General features: G+C 37.1%; 1 protein-coding gene across 1 annotated transcript in view; it reads left to right on the top strand.

Moving 5' to 3' along the window:
* The window catches only part of UMAD1 (UBAP1-MVB12-associated (UMA) domain containing 1), an 81,094-nt gene extending 68,453 nt beyond the window's left edge, over positions 1-12,641 (top strand). Inside the window, exons 4-5 of the mRNA XM_067291658.1 lie at positions 11,017-11,231; positions 11,905-12,641. Coding sequence (XP_067147759.1) covers positions 11,017-11,231; positions 11,905-12,010 — 321 coding nt within the window. The 3' untranslated portion in view covers positions 12,011-12,641. The remainder of the gene's footprint in view (positions 1-11,016; positions 11,232-11,904) is intronic.
* The last annotated feature ends 389 nt before the right edge of the window (positions 12,642-13,030 follow it).

Here is a 13,030-nt window from a genome sequence, read left to right as displayed (position 1 = left end):
TTTTTTAAATGCATCAAGATAAAATGGAAGTTCTTTGTTTTCAAAGTTCTTTTATTTCCATATTATTTCAAATTTTAGGAATATTCTTATAGTATTGTAATGTTATTAGTTAACCTGACTGATTAAAAAAAAACAAAAAAACCCCATAAATTCTTAAAATCGCCTGCGTTCCTTTTCACCGTGGTCCACTGATGTGCCTTCCATAGAGAACCAATAGGCTGCAAGAAATGACCATAATTGAAAGAGACAACCAATATTTGTTTCTTTATTTTATTTATTTATTGGTCCTTTACTGCTTTAAACGTCATCCTACTTTTATTCCTCTGGCTCAAAAGTCTTAGTAGTAGAGGCTGTGAACACCACAGCCTTTATTGTTAACGGGTGTAGAGTGAAGCTTCTGGTGGCTGCTTGAGGTGCTATTGGTAAGTACTCCAGCTACACAGAGTCTATGGAGGAACTTAAATTTCCATATTACTGTAAATTTTTTCTATTATTGACTTGAATCTCTATGGGGAGAGCAGGTAGAAAGTTGCCTTAGGAGATACTCGCCTAATTCACTTTTTCAGCACTGGAATATTTTAAACTTGTAAATAGGACATATTGCTAGTCTTATCACATGCTTGGATTTTAGGCAGCAGAGGAAAAAACTCAGAATAAAGCACTGAGTGCAGCAACTCTTATTCACATATCTGCCTGAGAATCCATTTATATTCTTTAAGACTGATGAGAAATGCTGTTAGGAAGATCTGGGGGTTGGTTTGGTCACCTAACAAAACTTCAGAAAGCAGCGATGAGCTAATGCTGCCATAACTGTCAACGCGCTCCTTGGCATCCCGTTTTCGAGTGGGCTGTGGCTGCCATTAGCCTCTCGTGTGGATGCTGCTTTCGAGACGGTGGCGTGCTTTGCTTTGAAATAGCAAAGGCACTGCCCACCAGTGAAATGAGATGGGCCTGCAGGGAGGTAGTTTTGGTGTGGTAACTGTGTCCACTCCATGGACTTGTGCTAGCAAAGGGTCGGCCCGAAAGAGCCGAGCCGGCAGCCCGCCGAGGGCACCTGGCCTAGGGTGGAGAGACGAGCTGCTGCTTCTCTCCTTCTCCTTTGCGAGCCGGCGTGGTGACTCTCTCCTCGGAGACTTATTTTAGTGGTAGCTTACAGACTGAGAGCACTGCTCACAGATAGCACTGGAGGAAGCTTCCTCTTGGGTTAGACTAGTAATTCTTTTCTATAATCGCTCTAATTTATTAGCATTTTCAGAGGACCAAATCCAAAATATTTTTCCCCCCCCCCCTCCTCTTGCTGTAGATGGAAACAGTTATCCATGTGTCTGTTTTTTCTCTCGCTGTTTGATACTCATATTCTAGGGAGAGATTTCATGGATGTTGCTGACTACCTGGATTACTCAAGGAGAGATTAGTTTTTCTTCTCAAAACAATAAAATCATTTTAACTTCTGATTTAGGCAGCTTTTCCCTCTTGGTACAATTGCTGAAAATTGTATTGACTTTTTTGTGAAAAACAGCTTCCTTTCTCATTCAGGTCCTAGGATTTTCATACATTTCGTAGAATAATGAGAAAATGCATCTCAGAGAAGCTGTCATCTTTTTCGTGCTGTAGAAGCTTCTACAATTGCAGAGGTTAGGAGCAGAAAGTAGAGACTTGGAGGCAGGCAATCATTTCGTCTAAACACTTCCCCTGCAGGAGGAGGACTTCAGCCTTCCCAAAAAGTCTTCAGAATATTTCTTTGCTTGAAGCAGTATACTTAGAGAAACTCAAATCATGTTGGACAGTGACTGCATTGACCAAATGAAGCTGCTCAATGTATGATTTAAATACTGTTTATTTAAATGTACAATCAACGTTTTATAGAAAATTCAGTTCATAGTGTGTTCTCTGGATACCTTGAAAAGTTGAAGTATAACCTTTCTTCCCTGCTTCTAGCCCTATTAAAAGAGTATTTTCTAGGGGAATATATAACATTTACATTCCAGTTATCTGAACTGCATACAGATAACTCATTCACAGTTCAAAGTTGCTTCAAAAGATAACTGAATTTTAATTGTTAATATCTGAAGTTTTGTATTTACATCAGGTGTAAAGGCATCAGCACAACAACATTGAGTATTTTGTGCTTCTGGATGACACTGAAGCTGCAGAACAAATCCATCTGTATTCATTCTGTAATATACTGACTTGTCCTTCACTTGCAATTTTGGACTTTTGAATGCACTGCTGGATGACTAAAGTTGCATATATTTTCATGTAGTGTTCTTCTGGCTTGTACCTTACTTAGCATAGTAATTGTCTGAACTTTTTAATCTTTCAGCATACCTGCTACAGCAAAATGAAGATAAGAGAATGATCTGGCCTATTTAGTAACGCTTCCTGGCATTGGCACAAACGCAACTTGTTGAATATTGTTCATGTTGCTTGTTATGCTGTATAAAATTTTTTGCTCTGAATAAGTTGCGTAGTACCCTCAAGGAACAGGGGAACTAGATAAACTGTTCCTCACTGAACCCACATCTCTCTTTTTCTTCTAAGATAATTCTTACCACAGTATTCATGCTGTAGAAGGAGAGAGTTGTCCAAAATTCAACTGTTAGCTTAGTGCCCTAAGCCCAGGGGCTTCCAGAGAGGCACAAGGATGGAGCAGACACAGGAACCCTGCTACTGAGGGTGCATGAATGCTGATCCAGATCTGAAATGATCAGATTCACAAATGCTAGAATTGGTTGGGTTAGAAGGACAGATAAGAGATTCAAGTTTGGATTCCAATATACATGCAATCGTTCAAAAAATTATTTTCTCCTGAAAACATCTACTACAGAAGGAATCCATGATACAGTATTGTGCAGCTCCCAGGCAAAACTGAGTTGCAATTCTCCTGAAAGGACATTTGAAATTGGCAGCAAAACCATTTGTGCGCTGGAATATCGCTGGCTCCAGGCAGATCTTTTCTGTTAAAGAAGTTAGGGCCCTACCTCACTTGCTTAGGGCTTAATGGTGAGATTGGGATTATGTATGTTTGTTTGTATCTGCTATTTCAAATTCTTCATCATTATCAACACAACAGTTGGTCTTTTTTTTTTTTGTTTAGTATTTTTCTACGCTGAGCAATAGAGCTCCAAATCTATGGCAGCACTAAGAGTAAAATTGCCTTTTACTCAATTACTATTTTTAAATCTTTGAGCTTCTGCATTATTGGTTTGTACAATTTGGTGTTTTTTCCATTGTACTGAAATCTGAAAATACTCAACTTAAAAGCTTATGTAGTCTAAATTCCTATGACAGAAATGTTATTTTTATTATAGTGGGAACTTAAGTCTTAGAATCTTTAATAATGATTTAGAATCCTTTTTTGGCTTTCTTATTGCTACTTGCTCTTAGTACTACAGTCCTTTGTGTTGCATCTCATCTCTGTTCACAGTTAGGTAATTTCTTATTATAGATGCTCAAGTTTGAGGTGTTATGGTTCTCTCTCTTTGAACATTATTCAATGTCATGAATAAAAATATCATTATAGAATTTCAGTTATATTAAGTGCAATATATGCCTTTAAATTTATTACCAACCTCCTCCAAATTTTGTCTGTGCCCAATATTTATTCTAGGGGATTGAATAAAACCAGAAGGATCTGAATTTCATTCCAGGTTGTTTGCAATGTTGTTAGAAGAAATTTATTATTATTATTATTATTTTTAAACTAGGAGGAACAAATGAGATTAGTTTTAGGCACTAGATATGCAATCTTTTGTGTTACTTAAAAATACTTTTCAAGGTAGAATTGCATTTTAGAAGTGTTTAGTACATAAAACTCACAGGCATCTTTAGTATTTGCTAGGATAATTAAACTAACACACTTTAACCATGGAACATTTAGAGTATCCAGAGTTCAAATGGCAACCTCGCAATTCCCCCCCAACATAGATTAACAGTTTTAGCAGTTTGAGAGGGCGAGGAGCATGTATTAAATCCAGAAAGTTCATTTTGCATTTAAAATACAATTTTTTTCCCCTACATTAGAGAAAATGTTCTGAAAAACTACATTTTTGTGGTTACTTTAATACCAATAAAGGTGTACAAATGTACATCATTTTACTGAAAGTCTGGTTTAGCAAAGATTACCCTAATGTTCTTTGCATGCCACGATACTCTATGGGGAGCTTTCCTATCATAAAGAAAAACTGTAGCATGTCAGATGTACTTTTAACTGTTTCTTTAGAATTTTATTCTTTAGGATTTCAGCAGTGTTAACCTCACCTTGATTCTGGTGGAGCCTTTAAAAAAACAGCTGAAAAGGGTATTTTAAAAAGCTTTCATAGGAAAATGAAAAATACCTACAATGTGTGTCACAGATCAGTAAAAATATAATAAATGCTTATTTTAAAAACTGGTTCCATTTTACTCTGAATAACAATATTGATAAATGGCAAAAAAAAGCATACTGTATACTAATAATATGAGATTTGTACAGGTACCAGTAGTTGTTTAAGAAGGACAAACCACTGCTGTATTACAGAATGAGTCACAAAAGGTTGAGAAACAAGAGCCCCGGACAAATGGGAAAGCTGCTTCCCATTGGCAGCCATTGATGCTTGCAAAAGCCGCCCCAAGGACCCAGTCTTAGCCTGCAGCTTTCCGGGGGGAAGCCTTCCCCCTTGCAACCCCTGGCGAAACCAGTCAGCTCTTAGGCTAGTATTGCAATTACATTACTGCATTTCTGTTAAGCAAGACATAACTGACTGGAAGCCATTCTTGTACGACAGCTCCTGCAAGGTCTCCTGCACTTTTTCTTCCACCCAGCTCTGTTCTCCAGTAGAAACAACTTTTATTTTCTTGAATCCCTGGAGGGGATGCTGACTAAACTTTTAAGTGAGCCTCCAAAGAATAGCAGCTCTCATGACTCATGTGAATTTGTTTCTGAACCACCTCAAGGACATCTGTATTTTACTTGTCCTAGTGTGTTTCTTCTCTTACGATTCTGTAAAGTTATAGGTCATGTACTGGCTTGTTGGATGTGGGGTGGGGGGTTTTTTTTGGGGGGGGGGGATTTGGCTTGGGATATTTTTTGGTGACATTTAGAAACTATCATGTCATATCAGCAAGGCTTTACTGATCATTTTCTCCTAGCTTAAACTTCTGAATATAAATTGCTAAATATTTAGAGAGCCTTGCAAGTAATTTTTCTTTTCCCCTCTGCTCCTCTTTGCCATTATTTTTTGTATTTGAAAAGTGATTCATTATCACCAATGGTGGTGCATACTGTGGAATTCCTACAGGTTTTCTAAAACAAGCCTGATGAATACCTTAAAAGCATCAATTCAACCACAATTGGAAGAATAATCCCCTAAAATAGTTTTCATCTCTAGGTACTTCAGAAATAACTGCATAATGCTATGTAAATTCTAAGATAGATTATGATACACTATTTGCTGTAATACCACAAAATTGCCTGAATTAAAGATAATATTTCTATATCACCAGTAGTGTTGTAGGTCTCTGTCTTTGTCATAATTATGATGCCACTGGGTATCTACTAAATACTCTGGAATATTGTACATCTGTCTGTTTCTTAAGGCTAACTTTTTAAGGAAAATGGGTCTGCTTCTGGGAAAAAAAAATCCTCTTTTACAAAGAGTATAAATTTCATAAAATGAATGACTTTTTGCTAGAAAACCTTGTTCAGTAATTTGGATGATGATGATAATGCTAGCACTGATCTTTGATTCTTCTTCAGAGCACTGTAAACACAGTTTCTGTCTTAGTACACTGTAAACTATGCATTTTTTCTTTCTTACAAGACTCTTGGTACACTGAGGTTAGCACACAGATGCAGCAAATTAGATGTTTTTTTTAAAGGCAGCTGAGGAACATAAAAAATAACGGTATAAGAGCAAAACGAATGAATTTACTTTAAAGGATAACTTTTATGTTTTGCTAATTTTGAAATAACATATAACTCACTTTTGCTATCAGAGCACAATTATTATCTGTTGGCCAGCTGTCATATATATTTTTATACTGTTTCTTTTATCCCTGTTCATTTGGATTCCAAACCAACAATGAAGAAAACACCTTGCTTATTTGAATTAATTCTGAGTACCTTACCTTTTGTAAATTTGATTTTTGGATTCCCTGGTGTTTGGTGAAGTGTAAATTGTTTGATGATATTCTAAATGCATTTGATTAATACTTCTCATAGCAGGATTGTGTGTCATAGCATTTGGCACTGCTTTGTTTAGCTAATGTCCAGAGAATATGCTCCAAATAGATTGTATTCTGGATAAATAAGTTAGACATTTAAATAGAAACCAGTGTGACTAATGTGGGATATCAAATTCTCTAGAACTTGCAGTTCTACATATGCTTGAAGAGTGCATGCATGAAAACATAAGCTATTTCATAACCTTGACTTTGTATAACATAGCTTTGTCCTGGTATTTGCACTGTAACCAGTTTGGGTGATTTTAGCATTGACGGGCTTTTGATGTTCTCTGCAAGAGTGTCCAGTTCTTAGTTACATTACTACACACAGTATAAAAAAATCGGGGTGGCTTCATCAGGTTCCTTTCACTGATGTGGAATTTGCTAGCATATGAGTGAAATATGTCTAAACCCACTTAAAGGATGCCTTTATGGAGGCACAAAAATATATCTATCTTGATAAGGCCTTGCACATGAGACTGTTTTCTGAACATCTTTATAAGAGTGTTTGGAAATCATGGATGAGCTCCACAGTATTCAAGAAGTTAAGCTGTAACAGAATTTTCCAGTGACTCGTCTTCACTCTGTTGCATACACTGTCCGTTGCCACCACACCTACTGCACCCTGGAGTTGTGCTTGGTTTTAAAAGGGGAGTATGTGTCGGAAGAGTCAGCTTTGCCTGTTTCTTCTCTGCCACATACCCTACTGCTGCCCCTTGCATCATTAAGCAGTGCTTGCGTGAGCAGCATGGAATCAAGGAGGTTTGACCAGGCTGATTGTGGCTAGTCTTCCTTCTGCCATGCTTGGGTTTGGCATAGTGCATTAAAGAATATTCCTCCCCAAGTTATGAATTTTCACATTGTATAATTTGGGGAGAAGTCAGCCCAATAAAATAACATAGGGTGTGACTTGCTAAAAATAACCGAGTGAATGTGAGAATTTTAAGATAGTGGAAAATACCCATTTTCATGGGAGAGACAGTAGTGGTTTGTGTGCAAAATTGAAATAGAAAACCTTGAGTCATTTTCTCATTTCTGCTGTAAGCTCGTCTTGTGATACTGGAACCAAGATCTTCTCATGAGGAGATGGGTAAACTGAGACCCACAGACGATTGGATCAGAGATTAGATTATGGCATTTTTTAATGCTGACCTGACTTTTTTTTTTTCCTGAGTTATTCATACCATATTGCTCCCAGCTATTTCAGAGTTTATTTACAATATTGTTTTGACTATTTAAATGGTATCAGCATTTACAGAATATTGAAGAACCTCACAAAGAGTATGTAGTGAGTGGAAACTGAAGACTGAGGATGGTAACATGGAGTTTAAGAGATTTCTAATTTAATTCACCCTTCCTTACTGCACTCTTGCATTGAAAGATGGAGTGGGACTAGAGTAAGGGAAGCTTGTTCTTGCTCTGTCATTGCCAATAGACAGTATCTACATTGTGCAGCAATAGTTTAATTTCCAGTGCTGCCCATTTGGTACCCTTCTAACAAATGTAAGGCTTTGGGAGGAGAAAAGAAGACCCCTTGTGTTCTCTCGGATTTTTTTCTGTTTGAAGTTAGTTTTGCCATATGATAGTCTAATTGGCATTGTAAATGGAGTTCATCCAGCTTCTGGGACAATTAGGATATAAACAGGTGTTCTTAAAAGTATAATCTGCCAAACAAAATAAACATTAGATTCTAGGGGTTCTGATTATCATCTGAGCTATGGGAATAGGACAGCAAGCGAGGGATCATTTTTCCCTGGAATGTAGGAGTGGGGGGAGGAAGAAGGTTCTTTGAAGATCTTGTTTAACTGATTCCTAGATGTAAACTTTTCCTGTTTTTCATTTGGGGCTTTCTGGCTCAGTTCTCTTCAGAATATGGGACTGATGTAATATAAGCAAATAGCAGCACCTCCATAAATGCTCTACAGGTATTTCTTTTGAGAGGGAATGTAACAAATTTGTGCAGAGTAGAATTAAAGGGAAGTTTTTAAATTTACAGATGCTACGAAATTCAGTACATGTTTGAAGTATTCAGTTGCTTTTCTTTTTTAATGAATATTGTTAAATAGGTGTTCTTTGCATTTAGCAGTGTTCTTAGCAAGGGAATTTGTCTGTAGCAGAAGTATGGTTCTGAAGTTTGTTAAAATGCACACCTTGAGCCTATTTGCCCATGACAAGAAGGAAGTTTTCCTTGTAAAGTGTTAGCAATTAGCTGCTACAGAATCTAAGATCGCTTTTAAAGTGAGAGTTGCTGATCTTTGACCTGACGATAACTGTGCCAGTTTGAACGGAGTACTGACAAACACAAGAGGTTCTGTTTTTTTTTCCTGAACTTAAAGACTTACAGTGCTATTGCCTGTGGGTTTTTTCACTTAGAGCTTGAAAAGCCGCAGTAGGAAAGCTGTGCAGGCTCTCTTCCTATTCTCTGCTAGCTTTCCTAGGTTCCCCACCCTCTAAAGTTACAGAATCAGTGAGGAAAGCTAAAAGAAATCTTCTTTATCAACTCTTGCCTTTGCTGTTGGCTATAGCGAAGTGCTCTAGCTGCTCCTAAGAATAGGGAATTGAAAAAAGGAAAGCTAGAGGCAATGAAGAGTGAGAGGAAACACCTAAACTGCAGCTAGAGGAATTACGTAGTACAGACATGTCAGTACTGTAGTAGCTGAGAGGTTGGGTGCAGAACACCACTGAAACACGAGGAACCCAGCCACGTACCCTCTCTGTCTCCGGAAGGCTCTGAGGTGGCCTAGAGAAACAGACAAAGCTGAGACTGCTCTTTCCTTCTTGGTACTTAAAAAATAGTGTTTTGCAACTATTTACCAGAAGGTGATCTGAAAGAGGGAAAAAAACAAGTAATATTTATACTAGGAAGTGAATCCCAGCAGCTGAGCGGGAAGCTGCTTTGATAGCTTGCCTCCTCTGGAGATCATTTGCTCATCTTTTGTGTTGGATCATAACTAGTAAGTTCACTAATTACATCTAGCAGCCATTCCTTTTAATAAAACTTCTTAATCTTAGGAAATTTGCCATTATTATCTTGTTACAGCATGGCCTTGGATTTGGGAAAGTTTATCATAAGCTTTCTATTTCTAGTCATCGTGATTATAAAGAAAACCTTCCAAGACCCAAGAGGGTCCATTTCAGGTGGTGCATCACCACTAACCCCCTCTCTCCCAATAGCTTCTGGAGAAGTGAGCTTCCTCAGTTTGGCTAAGGAAAACACCGACTCTGAACAGACTTAAATTGGCAGGATTATCTGTTGAATTGTTGACACTTCAACAGAAGGTTTAATGTTTGCCTGTCCTTTTTTACGAGATGAAATGGTGGATTTAGGTGTAAGGAATGACTGTAGTTCTCAGGTTGCATTCAAGTCAAATCCAGTCCTTCCTATGAGGAGGAGATGGAGCCCCCTTTACCTTGCTAAATGCTTAGCGGTGTTACATACCCCCCAGGCTAGAAAACAAACATGAATCCCTCTCTCCCCCCCTTGCCCTTTTGTCAAACAGCCAGAAACTCAGATTCCCTGTAACAACCATCATCTGTAACATTCAAATCAAGAAGGTCAGATCTTGAGCAACGTAATTCCCCCAGACTCATAGAATAGAAGGGACCTCCTTGAAACAAAAGCCATTTAACTCCTATGATCAGCTGAACAGCAAATTAGCATTTAAAGCTTTCGGTGCTTTCCCTTTCCTGATAACAGAGTAAGTTTGGTTTTTTTCTGGATGCATGCTAACTGAGTATGTCAGGTTGAAAGGAATAAGGCCAGATGGCAGATCAGAAATTCCTTTATTATGTTCTTGGCTCCCACATGATTTGTTAAGCACTTTTGAACAAGTGGCTGAATGTTTCTGTGTTTGTGCTTAGATAAAATAGAAATTCATACAACAATCACCTTACTTATAGACATGATGTGAGAATTATTGGTTTACATAGCATTTTCCTAGCTATACATAGTGAAATAATTTAGGTCTGCTTTCTAGAGGAAGAGACCGAAGAGTCGGTCTTTTCTTTGCTTGTTAAAATTGTAGAAGTTTTAGGTAAAATCTTAAGATGATACTACTGGTAGGTCAGTATCAAAACTTTCAAGTCTTTTGGGTCCAGCATCCTATCTACTGACATTTTCCATGATTTATATTGACTTCCTCTGCATGGCAGTTCTTTTTATTTTATTGTTTTCTTTTTTTTGGGGGGGGGAATGTGTGCTTTTTAGGGGAGGCAGTGGTTTTGGTAACTGAGCTATTCTAATAATCTATAAAAGTGCATGTTTGGCAATGCATATATCACCATACAACAGATCTCACCAGCCAGTCAAGCAATCTGTTTCTAGTTGGAAATAAATATTAGTAATACTTTGAAGGAACTAGGATAGGAATTTTTTTTTTTTTAATTATAAAAGCCATGTACTCGTAGAACAACTTCAGAAATGGGGTAGTGGGAACAACTCTACATTTAAGATGGAACTTCATCAGTTTTTGAAAGGAATTATATGGAGTAGTTTCCCATAAACAAGATGGAGTTATTGTCACAAAGTCCCACCCACTCTCTGTTTCATACATGCCTGGTAACATCAGGTTGAGAAACTCCACTCATCATTCAAAAAAAAATCAGTTGTTGTTTTCAGTCTTGACTAAATTTAACCTGAAGAATTATATCAGGATGTGTTAAGAACTTCCATTTTAAATCTACCTGAACCAAAGACTGAAATTGATGTTTTAATTTTATTTTTATGTATTAATAGATCTTGATGATTTCAAGTAGAAAGTCTAGGCTGCCTGATTTGTAGTGTCTAAATTATTGTTCTTCTGTTCTCTTTAGATAAATACAGGGCACCGATCGCAGTTGACCATATCAAGTGCAGAGGTGGGAAATGAAAGGAGTCCAAATTTGGAAAGCAGCCCTTTCATGTCAGATCTTCTGAGTGACATACCCTTTGCCCTAGCACCACATGTGTTAGCAGTACAGGGTGCCCATAATGACGTTCCTGACCGATTGCTCACCCACGACATCAATGATAATTTATCAAGATTTTGGTATGACTTTACACTTGAAAATTCAGTCCTTTCTGATCCGTAATGTTTTCTTTAATTTTTCTGTCTGTGTCAAGGCAAGTCTTAATGTGAATATAAAGATGTATTTTTAACATCTTAATATTTTGGGGGCCTGCCACTGGTATATCAGATGCATTAAATCAAAAGGGTTGTTATTCAGTACTGTGTTGTATTTCTTAGTTTTAACTGAAATGTAACTTACTCTGTTAAGTACTATGTTTATCTCCAAAGAAATCAAGCAGAGTTTTGTTTCAGCCTGAGTATAAGACTTGCTGTTGGTACCACTTCCAGTAGGTAGGCTGTAGACTCAAACATTTCATAACTTCAGGATGAAGCCAATGCACTTCTGCATTATTAGTTATTTTACTCTGATACTAAAGATACAGATCCAGTCATGCATGTTTAAGATTATCTTTGAGCTTCTACAGACAGAAGCCCAGTATTAGTGCTAAAGTAATGCTGCTTCATACTACTGGACAGATGTCTTTCCAGTCAAACTGAGTTTTAAAACCCAGACTTAATTATGCATACTTACATAGTTATGAATTGATTGTAATTGATTAGACTTACCAATTTCAAAGTGAAAATTAGTTGTTGCACTCCTTTCCAGTAGGTGTTTTGCGTGTCTCATTTTGTGCCTCTCCTGTTGTCTTAGGAAACCCTTTCTGGCTGCCTGGTGGTTGCTGTTTGTTCTCATTACCACATGTGTTCCTGATTTATACACAGATCAGCTTTTCCATTTTAACCTCTTTGCCCCCTAAAGAAGGAAATCTCAGGACATGTACTTTTAATGGTCACACCCTTCTTTTTTTAATTTGTGTGCCAGAGATACAGATGGCAATGTTTAACAACAGGAAAACATTACATTGTTTCTTATCCAGCTAAATTAAATGGCTAAGTACCTAAACATGCATTCTCACAGACCACTGTGGTGCCTGCTCACAGGCTTTGAGTATGTAATGTTTTTTCCAACTAGAACCTGAGTTGTTGTTGCATGAGCAACAGCTCACTGATGTAACATCATGATTTGTTTGAATAATGATCTGTGTCGCACAAAAGATTACACTTGTTTTCTCTTGGTGTAGAATATTTATATTGTGCCAAATGTTAGTGGATATTTTCATATATTTTCTATGATCTATGATAGCTTAAAATATATATATTTTCAAACATGTGTCCTCTTAAGGTACTTAAGATAAATACTGTAAACGATGGAGAAGTTACATTGTGAATATGTCTTAGGTTGTTAAATATTCTTGTTTCAGATTTTTTTTAATGTATGTATTTAAGTAAATTTGTTAGTGTATTTTTGTCGATTATGTTCATAAATGTTTGGAACTAGTTGTTTCAGGGAAATATCTGTGCTGCACTCAAATAAAAAGTGATAAAACAGTATTGAGTTATTTTTTATGTGTGGGTTATTACTCAGCTTCACCGATATTGTTTATTATAGCTTTGACCGTTCAGATTTTGTGGGAGCTTGAACTCATTTTTATTTGGGAATTTTTTCTGTGTTGTTTAAAAATCAGAGTCCTGTTAATCAAATATATCACATTTTCATCTGATGTGCACTGTGTACTATGTCTGTGTCTTGCAGTGGTTTAGCTGTTATTCATGACACTGTTCTGAGGATAATACTGTAGTGAACTGGGAAGTACTCAGACTTCTTAGGACTTTACCAAGTTGTTTAAACCTGATTCTGTGTGCTGAGTTTTTTAGTTAACACTTCTCTGAAGCACTAAATTTAATCTTCATGATTATGTTTAACCTTTACACATTAA

Source organism: Apteryx mantelli, chromosome 2, assembly GCF_036417845.1.
Source record: "Apteryx mantelli isolate bAptMan1 chromosome 2, bAptMan1.hap1, whole genome shotgun sequence".
Classification (NCBI taxonomy): domain Eukaryota; kingdom Metazoa; phylum Chordata; class Aves; order Apterygiformes; family Apterygidae; genus Apteryx; species Apteryx mantelli.
The sequence above is the reverse complement of the archived record's forward strand: the minus strand, read 5'-3'. Positions and strand labels throughout refer to the sequence as shown.